Source organism: Tamandua tetradactyla, chromosome 17 (assembly GCF_023851605.1).
Source record: "Tamandua tetradactyla isolate mTamTet1 chromosome 17, mTamTet1.pri, whole genome shotgun sequence".
In the NCBI taxonomy this organism is placed as follows: Eukaryota; Metazoa; Chordata; class Mammalia; order Pilosa; family Myrmecophagidae; genus Tamandua; species Tamandua tetradactyla.
This window is the reverse complement of record NC_135343.1, coordinates 26,642,120-26,661,546: the sequence shown is the minus strand read 5'-3', so window position 1 is coordinate 26,661,546 and position 19,427 is coordinate 26,642,120. Positions and strand designations below refer to the sequence as shown.

General features: G+C 36.7%; 1 protein-coding gene across 2 annotated transcripts in view; it reads right to left on the bottom strand.

Annotated features, from left to right (window-relative positions):
- Nucleotides 1-19,427, bottom strand: part of CIMIP6 (ciliary microtubule inner protein 6) — a 60,600-nt gene that overhangs the window by 24,272 nt on the left and 16,901 nt on the right. For both annotated transcript variants that reach the window (XR_013164262.1, XM_077134235.1), the window contains exons 2-3: nucleotides 12,661-12,871; nucleotides 4,314-4,467 (exon numbers count right to left, since the gene is read on the bottom strand). Coding sequence is in view for 1 of the 2 variants with exons in the window: in XM_077134235.1 (XP_076990350.1) it covers nucleotides 4,314-4,467; nucleotides 12,661-12,871 (365 nt within the window). In the remaining variant the exon portion in view is untranslated. The remainder of the gene's footprint in view (nucleotides 1-4,313; nucleotides 4,468-12,660; nucleotides 12,872-19,427) is intronic.

The following is a 19,427-nucleotide window of genomic DNA, read 5'->3' as shown; positions in this document are numbered from 1 at the left end:
AATTATATGCCCCTTCCCAAAACCCCCTATATCATAAGGATGCAGAATGAGAGGGAGAGCAATAGAAGACTAAGCAGATTTGGCAGCTCCAATAGGGTCATGCAGGTGAGGAATTTGAAATGTATTCTACCGGTAAAGAAAAGTAACTGGAGGATCTAAAGGAGCAGAGTGATATCGTTTGTGTTTTTAAATGATCCTTCTGAGCCTGATATGAAAAACTGATTGTGGAGGGCGAAGTGAGCAAGCGAAGAATAGTGACTGTACTACAGTGATAACGGAGATGGAAAGCAGAAGATCTGGGATATATTTTGGAGAGAGAGGTGTCAAGATTGGCATATGCACTGAATGTAAAGGGGGAGGAAAGGGAAGAAGAAAGATTTCTAGACTATTAAACTTGAGTATGGGAGCAGGGGATGAAAGTGTATTCACTAAAAAAACTTTATCAAAAGAGCCAGAAGATGTTAAGCCGTTGATTGCATATGGAATTTGAAACACAGTAAAAAGACTGGGGCTGAAGAGGTAAATCTGGCTATTAAATAGGTTCCTTTGAACTTTAACTTCAAACTTCTCTTCTTTGTTTAATCCACATTGGGCAGTATCTCTTGATTACCTGTATACAACTGTATTTTTATTTTCCTCTTTTTAAGGCTTATGACATCAACATTATTTTGTAACCGTAATTACCTTTCCATATTTTGTCTACAACTTGATCCTAAAAATTGAAAACTAAATAACATTTACAAAATATATCATTACATAAATTTTGTTCACTGAAGGACCAAATATTGTGCTAGGATTACATTTCCTTCTCACTGGGTTCAAAGTACAGTGCCACTTGAAGGAAAATGGTTCTAGTACTCATAACAAATAAATTCTCTTTTCTGGGTTAAAAATTATGTTCTCTGAGAAATATGAGAACATTGCTCCATTATGCCCTTGCATCAGTGCTGACAAAAAGTCTAATTCCAGGTTGGTTGTTATTCCTTAGATGGTGACTTATTTTTCTTTCTCTTTCTAGCAGTTGCTAGAATCTTTTCCTTACAATTGGTATCTTACAATTTCATGATGATAGGTGGGGCTGAGTCTTTTCTTCCCTTATGTTTGGAATACACTATCAGTACATTCTATACCTCATAGAATTGGTGTGAAAATTACGGTTAATATTTAGAACATACCAAAACGTGCCTGAAAAGGAGTGTGCTGGTTTGAAAGGATGTATGTACCCTTGAAAAGCCATGTTTTAATCCTAATCCCATTTTGTGAAGGTAGCCATTTCTTATGTGATTTAGTCAAGAGTGGTTGTTAAGATGGATTAGAGGAGCTGTGTCTCCACCCATTTGGGTGGGTGTTCTAGTTTGCTAGCTCCTGGAATGCAACACACCAGAGATGGACTGGCTTTTAATAAAAGGGGATTTATTTCATTAGTTCTTCAGAGGAAAGGCAGCTAACTTTCCACTGAGGTTCTTATGTGGGAAGGCACAGGATGGTCTCTGCTGGCCTTCTCTCCAGGCCTCTGGGTTCCAACAACTTTCCCTGGGGTGATTTCTTTCTGCATCTCCAAAGGCCTGGGCTGAGCTGCAAGTGCTGAGATGAGGTATGCTGAGCTGCTTGGGCTGTGCTACATTGTGCTCTCTCATTTAAGCACCAGCCAATTAAGTCAAACATCATTCATTGCAGCAGGCACGCCACCTGGCTGACTGCAGATGTAATCAGTAACAGATGAGGTTCACATACCCAATGGTATGTGAACTCATATCCACGGCAACAGAACTAGATGCCTTCACCTGGCCAAGTTGACAACTGAATCTAACTACCACAGTGGGTCTTGAATGGTTTACTGGAGTCCTGTATAAGAGCAAACACTTTGGAGAATGAGAAATTCAGAGAGAGCAAAGCAGAAAGACATAGTCACAAGAAACAGAGTCCACCAGCCAGCGACCTTTGGAGATGAAGAAGGAACATGCCTCCTGGGGAGCTTCATGAAACAGGAAGCCAGGAGAAGAAGCTAGCAGATGATGCCATGTTCGCAATGTGCCCTTCCAGATGAGAGAGAAACCCTGACTGTGTTCACCACATGCCTTTCCAGATGAGAGAGGAACTCTGTGTTGCCATGTGCCCTTCCACTTCAGAGAAACCCTGAACTTCATCAGCCCTCTTGAATCAAGGTATCTTTCCCTGGATGCCTTAGATTGGACATTTCTATAGACTTGCTTTAATTGGGGTATTTTCTCAGCCTTAGAACTGTAAACTAGCAAGTTATCAAATCCTCCTTTTTAAAAGCCATTCCATTTCTGGTATAGTGCATTCTGGCAGCTAGTAAACTAGAACATACAGTATGCATTCAATAAATATTATGTTTTGATTATTATCTCCCTTTTATTTTCACTCTTTTCTGGAGCTCCTGAAAAGCTGGTCCTCCCAGACTGATCCTTTGTGTTGCTTTTCTTCTCTCACATTTTTTAGATTTTCATTTTATTGTTTTATGCCCTTGAGATATTTCCTGGACTTTATACTTCAAACTTAAAAATAATAATAATAATAAGTTGGTGTGATTCTGTTCTTTGGTTCTCCATCCATAAACAAGAACAGGATGGGGGACTGGCTTGCTTTACTAAAATAACTGGTGTGGTAGATGACATCTGGTTAGGTTTTCCTCATGAAAAGGACAGCTAACTAGGAATTTGATGCCTCCAACTATGGAGTATTCTACTTGGGGTACAAAAATCTATCCTAGCAACCATAATTTTCTACTGGCAGATGGTACGATTAAGATTTTTTACTTTGTTTTGTATTTAATTTTTGTCAGTGGATAAAATACCAGGCTCTAGCAGTCTTCATTCTGGGATGGGGATTGTGCTCATGACTGGAGTGGTTACTTAATAGATTTTTATTCCTGCCTTCTGCTACGCCTGATGACTGAGCCTACAGCTACTCTGGGGTTTTGTCAAGCACTTTGGCTCTTCTTTGCTGCATCTCCTCTGAAGTATTCTACTCTGCGGCTGCTTTGCTCTCTCTTATCCATCAAAGATTCTTTTCCACATTCCAGAAAGTTTGCAACTTTTCCTGTGTTCTTCCTTCCATTCTCTTCACCTTTATGGGTTTATCACTTTGCTACTATTTTAATAGGGTCTTGGAAGACAGATGTTTGGGATTAGTCTAACATCCTGAACCACAAGTGGAAACTTCATTACCTTTCTAAATGAGAGGCACTGTTACAGATTATCTCACAATTGGTCCTTCTTCATTAAATACTACCTTTGAGGTGGAAATCATGCTGAATATGGCAATTTTCCAATGTCCTGACCTTTAATCTCACTCTCCTGTTTATCTTTACCTAGACTGGTCAGATCACAGAGGTAAGAAGGCTAAAATTAAGCTAGGGACTCTTGACTTCTAAAAGAAATCCTCTGTATCTACTGTCAATATTCTGTTGTCTACTGTTACAGGTATTTGATGTTCAGCTCATGTGCCCTCAACTTTCTTTGTCTGGGATGAGGACCAGAGTGGGTGCTCAATAAATACATTTTTGTTTTGACTTGATTCTACCTTGCTTAAGTAAGATTTGCTAAATCCTATGTCTCAGGTAGCTATGATTAAGATGTGGGTTAAAACAAAGAGACAACTTGAATAATATATGAAATATTTAATTCATTATAATGATATTATTATCAGGGGAAATGAATTTTAGATCTGAAAATGTCTTACTGAATGGTCTGTGTAAAAGTATTTCCTAAATTATGTTTGTGGGATACCAATTAGAGAGAGGATCTACTGAAAAAGGGTGAGGTAGTCAATGAGTGGGGAAATGTGGCATTCTTTATTCCTCTTAGGCTCACAATAAAGCATTTAAGTTCTACAGTGAACTTAAACTTAATAGTTTATAAATTGTTTTCACCAAGCAGATTTGATCACTGCCCCCCTGCTCCCACGTTTTTTAATAGCACCTATAAACATCATATACAACTTGTGTTCCTCAAGGTATACTTTAAGAGATACATCCATAGAGTGTTGCCTACCCTTTTTGTAGTTATTATAAGGTTCTAAAACATGATCACAACAAGCAGAATGCTACAAAATTTCTGGTTTGAAGGCTATCACTAATCAATACAATTTCCATTGTTTTATTGAACATATCTGGAGACAGCTGGCCACTAAGAAGAAATAAGGAACAAACTGGTCAATGGCTGCATTTACCCATATTTTCAACTCCTGTAGAGAAGTAATTTTCTCAGAAGGTGCTACTACATTTAATATGTCTTAATCTGATAGCAATAACGTGAGTTACTGAAGAAGTTTATCACTGCTAACCTTACCTATTCCACACGAAGGCCTTTGCATCCTGCTATGTTTGATTGGCAAAACCAAAGGACAAGTTGGTTTTTGGAAGTCACTCCTCTGGGTGCTCTTAGTGTCATAAGGTGGTTGAAAGCGATGTTCCAGTGCTTTACCATGTGACCACCAGTCACCCTTTATAGAAAAAAAATTGGAAACACAAAGTTGGATACTGTAGGACATTTTCATATGTTGCTTGAAATCTATGAGAATGCTCAGTAATTCAACTCAAGTTACAGGGATCTTCTAGTACTAAAATAGAGTTCTGAAATCTAGGAATAAATTTCTTTTCACAAAGACTGCATTTATTTTTTAAAAGGCACCAAGGCACTTAAAACTGAATTATGTATTTTTAGCTAAAATATAGCTGCTAAATTCTTTACCTTCTATCAACAAATGGAGAGAATTTGCACAATTGCACAATATATACTTAAAAGCATATGTACATATTTAAAATGATTTAATCTAAAAAATTATGTTCTCTATCATTCGTTATGGCCATACAAATAATGATATCATTACTTAAGGTGGTATTTTTCAAACTTTTTAGTACATGACCCACACCACGAAATACATTTTATTTCATACCCAGAGTACACAATGTATATACATATAAAACTGAAACAAAAGTTTCACAAAACAATATTTTTACTACAGATAGTGAGGTCTGAAATTTTTCTAATCTATTTTCTTTTTATTGCTTTTATTTTCTATTTCATTTTACAATGCAAGTTGCAACTCAGTAAGGTGATTTATAACTCACTGACTCAGTTTGAAAAACTTTGCTCAAAGGGGAAATATCTCCAACATTATTGAATATTTAGGTCCTAAAACTTAGCCTAAGTACATAGGATAGGGAGCACTGATACATTCTTCTTAGCACATATAACTGTTTGATCTCTCAGAGATCAAATGACTTGATTCTGAACAGAAATTAAAAACTGGCAGGTCAAACAGAAGCAAGGGGACATTGGAAAAAGGTAACTGTGACCCCTAGGAGCTCTTGAATATCATAAGAGAGCAAAAGTAATTTTTGGGTAAAATCAAATGCCTACCTTGGGTTTTAAGGAAGCAGACCTGCCTTAGCAAAGCAAGTCAACTTGATTTCATAGTCAAAGACTTTAAAATATATATGAGTCACGGGGGATGAATGTGAGGTTTTAATAAATGCAATTTCCACAATACAACTGAGACTATGTTTATAGATACAAAAAAGAGGTATCTAAACAAACCTCTATGGCTGCACTGGGGGTTAAAAGGCATAAAAGGCAAGAGAGGCACAATATCAAATTCAAAAAGATTTAATGGAGACAATTGTCAGAAGACTGCCAAGAAGCTCAGAAATAGAAGAAATTTGTGAAATATGCCAAAGGCAGCAAAAATAGGATTTTCTGAAGAAAAAAAATTCTTGTTGGAATCAAGAAATCAAGGAAAGGCTGAGCATTTGGAGAACACAGTACTCTGTTCATAACTGAAAAAGTTAGAGCCACTCAACTCCTATTTTGTTTTAGGTTCTGTTATGGGAAATTATTTCCAAACTGAAAAAAGATGGAATGAGCATGTACCAAATTGGGAAATAAATCCTAAATACTTGAGGGGAGAGTCAGATCTCACTTTGTTACTTCAAGCGAGCAGTAGTTCTTAGGCCAAGGACAAATTGTAACCTGGGGTCAGGAACAAGTTTACAGATAGGATCATAGAAATGATTCTTAGTAACTAGATAATTTGGGAGAATAGGAGAGATAGGTCTCATTTTCCAAAATGGGAGAGAAGGTGAATTTTAAAAATTTACACAATTTGATATAAATCCTAGGAAAATTCTATAACTGATCATCAATAAACAGATGGTGTCTTTCTTACTAATTGGCTGAAAGTAGCCACGTCTTACAGTTGCCAAAATGCCCACTTCTGGCAGCCATCCTACATTCCACTTCACAATTATGATAGTACTGATTATGTCCTAAGGTCTAGGATTTACAGACTTTATCTTATTTATTCTCACCACAATTCTATGAGGTAGGTAAATCCATTTACAGATCAGAAAACTGCCAGCAGATTAAGTAATTTGCACAAGGTATATGACTACTGGGTGACCAGGCTGCCACAATTCAAGCCCCAGCCTATCTGCGCATGCTCTTAATTTCTGTGCTACACCGCTACATCCAGTCTTCTGAGGACACAAAACTAGATAAGCACAAACTAACAAATTATCTCAAAAGAGAACGCATACTTCGCATACCCTGAGAAACTTCTCCTGTGATAGATTCTTAAGGCATATACTTTATATCATCTACTTTTGTTGACTAGAAATTTTTTTTTTTTGCTAACACTCAGGACTGGAAAATCACTACAAAATGCCTGGTGGATTTTAATTTTTTCTTAAAGAGTGTGATATAAATGCTATTAGAAGTCTTTAACCTTAAAGCAAGCATATTAATTCATCTTTTAAGCAGACTTATTTTGAATTGAGAATTTCACTAAAATGGTCTCTCTAGTTTCACAAAAATTAAGGAAATACTGAACAGTTTTCCCTAAAGGAAAGTGATTGGTGACTTTATCACCCTATAGTTGGAGAAAATGTTCTGCTTAGAATTGTAAATTGGGTGCATCTTCATTCCAACAGAATGCAACACTAAGGTTAAAAAAAATATTGTTTTTACGTCTTCTATTTCTAGATAGGTTTCTCTATGCCTGAAAACTATCATTTGTTCCTGGAAGAGTATATATGTGTCCATGCACATGTGCTTGCCTTTTTGGCCCAAGCATTTGCTCATAAGAGATTATGAGATTAAAGAGAGAGAGAGAGAGAGGTGGAGCTTTTATTTTTCTTCACTTCATACTAAAGGAAAGGGCTAAGAAAAAAAATTAAAAGGACTGCTTTGTGTAGCATCACTTAAACTGGATTGTGGGGGGTTTACACAGCTATTTATGACTAAATAAGCCAACTGGAAAATGTCAGCTCATGTGATTGCTCTGCCTGGGCTTTGGGGGTTAGACCACATCTTCTAGAGTGTGGAGAGGGTTTCGCCAAAAGAGATCACTGTTCCCATTTCCCATCTTTGGATCCAGAGAGATGAAGAAGTCCTCCCTCTCAGCCCAAGGCCTGCATCCTTTCCTGCCCCTGGATGGCTCCAAGGCAGGGAGATGCCTGAACATTCCTGATGATGTGGCTCCCACTAAGGCCCTGCCACTGGAAGGTCTCAAGGAATTGCACTGTGGGCTCTTAGCCACATTCGGAAGTCACCGTAAGGTACTCTCTTTGCTGTACTTGTTATCTCCATTACCTTATTTTCCCTTCTTTGGGAATTTAAGAGAGATTCTTTTGGGGAGTAGTAGTAGAAAGCATACTGGAGATGCCAGTTTAGAGAATGCAAGAAGTACTAAGCAGAACTCCAGAGTGGAGGCCATAGAGGCCAGGCCAAAATGAATGCCACTAATGACTGAGGTCTGCAGAACACGAAATCATGCTTTGAGGGTTCCCAAAGATATACGGACATCTGACAACACTGTACACAGACAGTTACATTTTATTAGTAGAGCTCAGTGGTTTTAAGAAATGGGAATGCTGTCACAAACGTTAAAGTGATCAAGGTCTACTGGATATATGGTATGTAAGTTCATCCTTATTTTGGTCTAGAAACTACAAAGTATGTTGAAAAAATAACTTTCTTTCAGCAATTCTATATCCTTCGATACAGTTGTTCCCAAATTATGCTCTGTAAAACAGTTGTTCTGCAGTATATTAAATGCTACATAAAGGAGATTCCATAAATAGATTTGGGAAATAGTGAGATAAGCAACGTTGAAAAGTTTATCACAGGATTTCTCAGAAACTTTATATACTAATGTGAAGTGTGAGGCCCAAAGAAGGTAAATAAAAATCCATTTGACTTTGGAACTCTATTTTATTGAGCACCTAGACCAGGGCCGAGTATTCTGAAAAATACACTTTAGAAAATGCCTACCAAGTATAATCTCTTTTTAAGTATCAATATTTAAAAATACAAGGCAACCAAACTAATCTTCATTGGAAGTGACCAAACTAAACATTACTTTAGCATTTTCTAGAACCTCTAATTTTATGTGCCTGAGTAGAACTGTATAAGTGGTTATATCATTTAAAAATCTTGTAAATTAATAAAACCAACCAATCTGCCGTGGGGTTTTAAAGATATTTTCTTAGCAAATTGCATAAAAGATATGTAGTTTTAAATATTTAGGCAATGTAATTTCCTTCGCTCTTATTTCAAAGCCAGTTAATTTGTTTTTTAACCAAGCTAACGTGTTAAAAAAAAATCATCTTAAGTAAAAGAACTAAATTTACAAATATGTGAAATAGGTATTTTTTATTACTCCTTGGATACTTAGAAATGAGTACGTCTTTTTTTTTTTTCTTTTAATATGAACACTCCCCTCCCTCTACTTGTAAAAACTCCCTTTTAACTCTGTGATATATCTGGGATCTTTCTCTGCAACTTTCCCATTCAAAAGCATTATCAGCCTCTCTTACAAGACCTCTTACTTCATTCCAAGCTTACTTTCACCATCTCAAAGTCACAGTCTATGACTCATTGAGCTTTTAGCGCTAATAAACAATGATTCTACTAGCTACTCACCCTGTCCAGTCTTGCTGACCACAACTCTTAATACCATTGTTCATTTACTTTTTTAAAAAAATATTTTTATTGTCAATCCTTAACAAACATACAAACATTCTTGACATATAAACATTCTATACATGGTGTACAATCAAAGGCTCACAATATCATTACATAGTTGTGTATTCATCACCATGATCATTTTTTTAACATTTGCATCTCTCCAGGGAAAGAAATAAAAAAGAAAAAACTCACACATACCATACCTCTTACCCCTCCCTCTCATTGACTACTAGTATTTCAATCTACTCAATTCATTTACTTTTTTCAAGAAATAAAAAATTTAAAAGAAAAATTAGTTGGGATTACATTTTGAAATCTAGTACTTCATATTTCTATTCTGAAACCAGCTTCTTTCCCTTACTTTCTCCATGTTAACAACAAATTCAGTTAACAGTCCACTTTAGTTTCAACCCTGAACTAGGGCTAAGGAGAGTCATTCATTAACTTTTATAAGAACTCTGAGAACCTCACTAACCTGGATTTCTGTACCAGATTTATTTACCCAGGACAAACCTGGTCTAACAATAAGAACTGATTTCTTCTAAATCCAAAAAAAATTGTAAAGGCAAGTTTATAAGTGTAAATAGCCTTAAAACTAAACTAAATGGATGGGTAAGGCTTTATTACATGATATGACAGCACATTTGACCACAGGAATTCCTGCCACAAGAGGATCTCAAATTCACACACAGTGTCATAGTGTGCTGTTTTATGACAACACAGTTGATGTTATCACTGAGAGAGAGCTCACTAAAAGCAATTAAGTTAAATCACAACTATACCTAACTCAGCCCCCTAGCAGAGATGAGGAAAGAAGTGAAGTAAGGCAAAGCCAACATTGCCATGACTTCACAGACCACATAGATGGCATACTTTTCCTTTTACAAATGTGAAGCTGGGCAATACCTATATGAGAAGTTATTTTCTCTGCTGTGGCATAGTTTGAATACCGTCTCTCGAACACTTACCGGGCCCAGCACTGTACTAGGTCCTCTATCCTGCTCTTAGTGGAAGATGGTGGGCTCTCCAATCTCCAGTTATGAGTTGCACAGAAAACAGCAGACTAGGACCCTACTGCCACTAACAGCTAATGTTTACTAGGTGTTTCTGATTGAGCAGTATCCTTTCATGTGTTATGCATGCTCTACTTCACTACATTCTCACTCCTTACTCGCTTCAGATCTTTACTCAAATGGCCTTCTCTGACCAGCTATTTAAAAAAGCAACTCTACCTCCAGCATTCCAATTTACCACCATGTGAGGAAGGATCTGGGGCAAGCATTGCGATCTAGTATAACAGTGCAGAGTAGTTCTCTGGAAGTCACATATAAACTATGTGACACCTACAGTCTACTCATGGTTAATTGGATCAGGGTGGTTACTTAACCAAAACTACACATCTAAGTGTGGAGAGATACAAAAAAGTCTCTTCTTTTGAAGTCAAAATTAATAGTACGGTTTCCTTAATAACACTCTATTGTCCTTCCTTAATAACACCATTTGAAAAAAAATCCTTTTAATAAGTACCCAGGTTCCATACATCTCTTCATTCATTCAATATTGTTTATCATCATTATTGTGTTATGCACTTAAAACTATTGATATATGGCCTCTGCTCTCAAAATGTTTAGGAAAAAATAGGAAATAAGTCACTAACGATACAAGGTGATATATGATTATAATTAGATTCAGGCTAAGTTCTACAGGATTTTGTTACACAAAAATGTTACATATTTTGAGCATTATGTTAGTTGCTCTATGTTTTCCATCTGTTGTAAATCTCAACAAAAAACAAAATATGTATTTTTATCCCCATTTAGCAACAAAGTAATGGAAGCCTAGTACCTTTAAGAAAGTTGCTCAAAGTTCACTTAGCTACTGAACATCAGACCCAAGATGTGAATTCAAATCTTGCTAATCTAGGAACTCAGGAATTTTCCATTAAGCAAAATTGTCTCCCTATGATAGGAATCCCTTCTCTATACAAATATTATGGTGATTTTTAAACTTTAAAAATATAAAAATAAAAATGTGGAAATATATCAATTTCATATTGTTAAATTTTGAACTGGTTACATTTTTATCCAATTCTTTTTATGTAAAAATCTTTATATTTTATTATATAAAATTATGTATGTTATTTGTCTATCCATATTAAACCTTTTTTACAACATAAAAAAAACTTATGAAGGAGAGTATTACTATTCTCCTTGTATCGATAAGGAAACTGGAGCTTAAAATGAATGATTTGCCCAAGGCCACATAGCTAGTTGTGTGGTAGCCACAAAAAGGAATGAAGCAGTGATATATGCAATGCATGGATGAGTCTCAAATGCTTTATCCTGAGTGAAACCAGATTCAAAACCTACATACTATATGATTCAATTTATATGACTTTCTGGAAAAGACAAAACTATAGAAAACAGATTAGTGGTTGCCAGGGGCTAGGGTGTGGGAAGGGGTAACGATCAAGGGGTTCAGAGGAATGTCTTGGGGTGATGGAAATGTTCTGTATTTTGTTTGTCACAGGATAACATAACTGTGTACATTTGCTAAAGCTTATAAAACTGTGCACTAAAAAAGATAAATTTTATTGTACATAAGTATGGTAGGCAGAATAAAGATCCTGCAAAGCTGTCCATGTTTTATCCTTAGAACTTGTGGATCTGTTACCTTACATGGCAAAAGGGATTTAGCAGCCATGATTAAGTTAAGGATCTTAAGGATGGGGAGATTATCCTGGTTTATTTGAATTGGCCCAATGTAATCACAAGTGTCCTTTTAAGAGGGAGGCAGAGTGTCAGAGAGAGATCTGAAGATACTGTGCTGCTGGCTTTGAAGGTGACAGATGGGAGCATGAGCCAAAGAATGCAGGCTGCCTCAAGAAGATGGGAAAGGTAAAAAACAGATTCTTTCCTAGAGCCTCCAGAAGGAATGCAGTCCTGCTTACACCTTGATTTTAACCCTATAAGGCCAATTTTGAATTTCTGAGCCCCAGAATTATAAGAGAACAAATCTGTGTTCTTTTAAGCTACTAAATTTGTGGTGTTTGGTACAACATCAATAGGAAACTAATACAGTAAAACATACTCCAACAAATCTGACTTAAAAGAAAAAAGGTAATGGAATACATTTTAGTATGGTATAGTAATTAAGAATGTGGTTTGGCTAAAACAACAGACCTGAGTTAAAGACATGACTCTGACATTTGCTTACCATGTAACTTTGGATAAGCTAATAATCTTTTTGAAGTTATTGTGCAAATTAAAGGATATAATTTATATAAAGCACTTAGCTCATTCCCAGCACTTTATACACTTTCAGTAAATGATAGCTATTATTTTATGGAAAATATGAGTTACTGAGTATCAAGGAAAATTTTTATATCAGACTATGTGTCACAAATAAAATATTATAGAGTAAACTTCTTTAGTAAGCCGTTAAAATGATTATTTGAATTTCTTCCATTTATACATATATATATATATGGCTTGTATGTACATGTCATCTGTGAGAATAGTTTTAGATTACTGCTTTCAGCTACTAGTTTATAAAATGTACTACTCAGATGTGTCACATCCTTTAAATAGTCTGTGACCAAATTATCCTGCAAAACAGCTTCTGAATCTAAATTCTCTATTTGTATAAAATGAGCATCCATCCAAACCTGCTTTTCTGGCCCTTTTTTTGGATCTATGTAAGGAACTGGTTCATTGAATGTTCTTGCATTTGTATTAATGAATTTAGCATAATATACACGTCCTCTCCTGACATACGGTTTTGAATATTGTATGCTTTTTCCAGGTTCTTTTTCATGTTTGATTTCTTCCTTTTTTTCAGGTACATACACTATAGCACCATCTTCTATTTTATGCTGTCTGAAAAACATTAGTAGTAAATCATTTATCCTAATAAGCAGTTCAGTACTAAGTTATATAATTACACAAAATAAGATTCAAGTATGTTCCGAGCATCAGTCAAGACAATTTAGCCTTTGTTAAAAGTTATAAAGGACTTATGCTGTTAAAATTTGGTAGGGTATCTTCTCATTCTAAATTATATGAGATAAAGGGATTTGTATTAATTATGATTATTCATTATAATACACCAGTGCTGTGCACAAACTCCCATCTGCTTGGAATAAAGAAACAGAAGTGATCTAATCATCCTCACAAATCATGTTTGCAGTATGTATGCACGTGGCTAAGTCACAATGCTAATCTTAACTCATCTTCTTTAAAAGATCTATTTCTAAGAGATGACTTTTTCCCTCCTTTTCCTAGTAAATAGCCATCTGGAAAAGGATAACTAATTTTAAAAGTTCACTTGGCACACTTATAAAACCTTTATTTATCTTTATGAGAAAAAAAACTATTGTGCAGACATCAGAACAACCAATCCAATCTAATGCTTCTAATAACTACACTGGTACAAAATGAAAATTACTATATGAGAATAATATTAAAGAAGTGTTTAGAAAAACATACTTTATAATTTTTTTCTCCTTTTATGTTATACTATACAATAAAAAAAGTTTAACAAAAGAAAGAAAGAAAACAGCGGCCTAGATTGTAAACTGTTAGAACAGACACATTAAGTCCGTAATGGTGATTGTTATTTCTGGATTTTGAGAGGCTGTTTAATATTTATATATTTAGTCTGGAACTGAAATTTTCTGCAGTGCATAATCTAACTCAACCTATCTGTATAGCTCCTTTGAACAACAGAAATATAGGAAGCCCAGAAGAAGAAAGAGGTCTTTTAATTCTGTAAAGAGTATAAAAAAATTTTTTTAATTCCCCTTTTAAAGAAGGAGTAATACATATTATAAAAGGCAGTCTTTTAAAATTTCACATTTAAAAAATAAGGGTAAGAAAAAAAAATAAGGGTAAAAACAAAATATATGCAATTGAGTTCTTTTTACTTAAACATTTTAAAAATCAAAGCCCTTATGAAGGACAGTGAGTCACTAATATTCCAAATTTATAGGAAAAATTGGTAGTTTTATTTAGCCTTGCACACACCCCGTAAAATATAACCGTTTCTCTATTCAAAGTCATATCCATCTCTTCTATCATGCCATTTTCAACTGAAATCCTCAAATGGTTTTCCATTGCACTGACAACAAAATACTCTTTTCCATATTGTAGCTCTAAGGCCTTAGGTGACCCTGCTCCAGCTAACCTCTTCAGCCCCACCTGAAGCCACTCTCCCCTCACTTGTTATTCTCCAGCCACCCCACCCTGGACATGCCAATCTCTTTCCCCCTTAGTGCATCTGCACAAGCTGTTTCCTCTACCTGAAGGGCACTTCCCTAGCTCCTTGCTCAGCTCTTTAGCATTTAGGTATCAGCTTAAACACTATTTCCTCAGAAGTTTTTCCAAGATTTCCATTTCCCTATTCCACGTAGTCTCTATTTTAGCACTCTGTTTATTTCTTTTGTAATCATTACTACAATTCATAATTTATATAACTAACTTTTTACTTATTTTTTAGGAGAGCTACACACACTCCTTACTGGTGATTAAGTTCCATGAAGATGGAGATAATGCTTGACTCAATTGAGTCTGGGATGGGATGGGGAGTCCCTCTGGCCACCACCAAACAGATTGGGCCAGACATACATGCTCCCAGAACATGCACAAAGGTTACTCTGCCCCCTTTGGTACTGGGACCCACAAAGGCATAACTCCTTTGCCCCCAACCCACAAAGGCTTAACTCATCACTATGTACCTGACATCCAGACAATCATCCTGTTCATCATAGTTAAATAGTAAATAGGCAAATATTTATGCATTTCTGGTGAACCTGCTGGAATTGTTCTTACTTTGCTTTGACTATCCCCACATACATGTGGGGATTCTGGTTCCCTGCTTCCCAACAAAATTTGCTCTCTGCAAAAGGTATGAAAAAAACTAATGTTGCCTGGCCTGATCAAGATGGTGGAATGTGATGCTTCAGGGATCCTCCCATCACAGAAGATTTGAACAACTAGCAAGAACTGGCAGAATTATCTTTCTCAAAGCGCCACAAAACAACTAAAGTACTGCAGTAACTGGGTGAGTGCAAATCAAAAAAAAAGGTCACTTAAATGTGGAAGATTTCTTGGTGTCTTAGCTGGTCCCTTCCCAACCCTTTACTGCTCAGCCCAGAGCCCATAATCACAGCGCAGATCTGTGGTCCCAGTACCAAAGGGGGCAGAGTAACCTTTGTGCATGTTCTGGGAGCATGTATGTCTGGCCCAATCTGTTTGGTGGTGGCCAGAGGGACCCCCCCATCCCAGAAATTTTCCTGCATATAAAAGGCAGCTCACAGAACTCTCCTATAGAACAATGTGGGAGATCAGTCAAGTTGTGCTGCCTGGAGCAAGGGAATGCTGGCTGTAGGACACAGTACAGCTTCCCAGACTATGAGGACAGTATTTCCTAGGGAAGAGGAGACATTTGTATCCATTTAAATAGAGAATTCTTAGGGCCACATGTGCCTACCCAAGAGAAGAAAAGAATCCGGAAGGCCCTAATACTTTGGCCCAACGTTAGTCTCCAACGTACTGTATGGGTAAGCTCTGAAAGGGAGCTCTCCTACAAAAGTCAATCTCCAAACACTGGGAAAGGCGTTTTCTTTCTTTTTCTTTTTTTTGTTAGCGCCTGGCATTCAAGGAAAGCCGTGTCATAACACTAGCTAAATATAAGCTTAAGAATAGATGCCTCAGAGTCTAAATTCCAGCAATAACACATTAAAATAACAAAATGTCGAAATTTAAATGAAAGATTACAAAATATACAAAGAAATAGGAAATGATGGCCCAAGCAAAAGAAGAAGTTAAAGCAATAGAAACCATTAATGAGGAGGGCCAGACCTGAGACATACCAAAGACTTTTAAAAAACAGTACTAAATTATGCTCAAAGTGCTAAAGGAAAACATGGACAAAGAACTAAAGGAAATGAGGAAACGACAGATGAACACAAAAAGAATATCAATAAAGACATGAAAATTCTGAAAAAGAACAAAACAGAATTGAAGACCACAGTAACAAAAATTAAAAATTCCCTAAAGGAGTTGGGCAATAGATTGGAGCTGGCAGAAGAAAGAATCAGGAGCATACACATGGCCCTCAGTCACACTTCCCAGCTCTGAGAAAGTGCTGACCTGCGCAGCCGGGTCACATTTGCCCCCAACCCACAAAGGCATAACGCTGACCTGCTGCCACAGCTCTATGCATGGGCCAAAGGGCCTCGTGCCATAGACCAGTGCATACCAGGGTTACACCCCCCACACCTGTGCACCCGCACGGCTACATTCTCCCTGGAGCTGGGCGCCCACATTCACAAACACCAGCATAACATCCCCAACCTGTGCCTATATCTGCCCTGCAATGAATCACCGCACTATTGTGCCCCACCACAAACCCTGCACCACAACCATCCCACAAACACAACGCTTTAGACTATTGACAGGAATCAACTTCCAAAATAATCAAGATATTTACATGCGATGAAAACAACAGAATATCATCACTAAGCATATCACAATGCAGACAGATACAGCCCTGCCTAATGACCAAATTAAAATACCAGAGGAGACACAGACATTGGAACAACCAATCTAAGATATTCATATAACTCCACTTAATAAAATAAGGGGGATGGCAAATGACATGAAGGAGATCAAGAAGACAGCAGAAGAGCATAAAAAGGAATCTGAAAGAATAAATAGAAAAATAGCAGATATCACAGAGATAAAGACTCTGTTGACCAAATAGAAAACATAACTAGAAGCATACCACAGTAGAGGTGAAGAGACAGAAGAAAGAATAAGTGAACTAGAGGACAAGATAACTGACTTCAAACACTCAAAACAGCAAATGGCAAAAAAGATGGAAAAGTTTGAATTGGATCTCAGGGAAATGATAGACAAAAAAAAGTGCACAAATATAAGAATCACTGGTGTCCCAGAAGGAGAAGAGAGGAGTAAAGGGCTAGGAAGAATAGCTGAGGATATAATGGGGGAAAACTTCCCAACCGTTATAAAGGACATAAATATACCAGTCAAAGAAGCCCAACAAACTCCAAACAGAATAAGTCCAAACAGGCCTTCCCCAAACACATACTAATCAGCCTGTCAAATGTTGAAGAGAAGCAAAAAATTCTGAAAATGGCAAGAGAAAAACAATCTACTACATACAAAGGAAACCACATAGGACTGAGTCCAGACTACTCAACTAACACCATGCAGGTGAGAAGTCAGTGGTATGATATATTTAAGATCCTGAAAGAGAAAGACTTCCCGTTAAGAATTCTGTGCCAGACCAAACTGCCCTTCAAAACTGAAGGAGAGATTAAAGTTTTAACAAAGAAGTCTTGAAAGAATTTGTCAAGAAGAGACCAGCCCTACAAGAAATACTAAAGGGAGCTCTGCCAGCTGAAAAAAAAAGACAGGAGAGGGAGGTCTGGAGGAGGGCACAGAACTGAAGAGGGTAACTTAGAGGATAAAAAGAGAAAGAGGGAAAAGCATTTATAGATGTGACAAATAAAATAAAAAGATAAGATGGTGGATTCAAGCAATGCCTTTTCAGTAATAACTCTGAATGTTAACAGACTAAACTTAACAATTAAAACATACAGATTGGCAGAACGGATTAAGAAATATAACCCAGCTGTATGCTGCTTATAAGAGACTCATCTTAGACACAAGGATACAAATAGATTGAAAGTGAAAGGATGGAAAAAGATTTTCCACACAAGTTGTAACCAAAAAAAGTAGGAGTAGCTATACTAATATCAGACAAAATAGGTTTTAAATGTAAGGACATCATAAGAGACAAAGAAGGATACTCCATACTAATTAAAGGGACAATTCACCAAGAAGATATAACAATCATAAATGTTTATGCTCCCAATAAAGGAGCTCCAAAGAACATGAGACAGACATTGGAAAAACTGAAGGGAGTGATAGATGTTTCAACAACAATAGTAGGAGACTTCAATACACCACTCTCCTCTATAGATAGAGCAACCAGACAGAAGATCAACAGGAAATAGAGAAGTTAAATAACTTGATAAATGAATTAGACCTAACAGACATATATAGGTCACTGCACCCCAAAACACAAGGATATAATTCTTCTCTAGTGCTCATGGAACATTCTCCAGGATAGATCATATGCTGGGGCACAAAACAGGTCTTTATAAATTTAAAAACCCTGAAATTATTCAAAGTACTTTCTCTGATCACAATGGAATGGTGGATCTCAATAACCACTATAGAATGGGAACATTCACAAATATATGGAGATTAAATAACATACTTTTTTAAATTAAAAAATATAACAACAAACACAAACATTCTTAACATAGGATCATTCCATCTACATATATAATCAGTAATTCACAATATCATCACATAGTTGCATATTCATCATCATGATCATTTCTTAGAACATTTGCATCAATTCAGAAAAAGAAAAAAAAAGAAAACAGAAAAAAATTCATACATACAATACCCTTGCCCCTCCCTTTCATTGGTCACTAGCATTTCAATCTACTAAATTTATTTTAACATTTGTTACCCCTATTATTTTTTTTATTCCATATGTTTTACTCATCTGCTGATGAGGTAAGGAGCATCAGACACAAGGTTTTCACCTCACACAGTCACACTGTGAAAGCTATATCATTATACAATCATCTTCAGGAAACATGGCTACTGGAACACAACTCTTCATTTTCAGGAAGTTCCCTCCTGCCTTTCTATTACATCTTGATTAACAAGGTGATATCTATTTAATGTGTAAGAATAACCTCCAGGATAACCTCTCGACTCTGTTTGGAATCTCTGTCACTGACACTTTATTTTGTCTCATTTTGCTCTTCCTCCTTTTGGTCAAGATTTTCTCAATCCCTTGATGCTGAGTTCCAGTTCATTGTAGGATTTCTGTCCCCCATTGCCAGGAAGGTCCACACCCCTGGGAGTCATGTCCCACGTAGACAGGGGGAGGGCGGTGAGTTTGCTTGTTGTGTAGGCTGGAGAGAGAGGCCACATCTGAGCAACAAAAGAGGCTCTCTTGGGGGTGACTCTTAGGCCTAATTTTAAGTAGGCTTAGCGTGTCCTTTGTGGGATTAAGTTTCATATGAACAAACCCCAAGATTGGGGACTCAGCCTATTGCTTTGGTTGTCTCCACTGCCTGTGAGAATATCAAGAATTCTCCACTTGGGGGAGTTGAATATTCCCCCTTTCTCCCCATTCTCCCAAGGGGACTTTACAAATACTGTTTTTACTCACTGTTCAAATCACTCTGGACAAACCTTCAAAATCTTATGCCCTACTCAAAGTTCCATGTACTTATGGTGTTCAATTAAGCTGTCAACATAAGTTATATTTGGAACTGCACTAGTCAAAATATAAATTTTGTACCAAATAAACAGTTTTTGC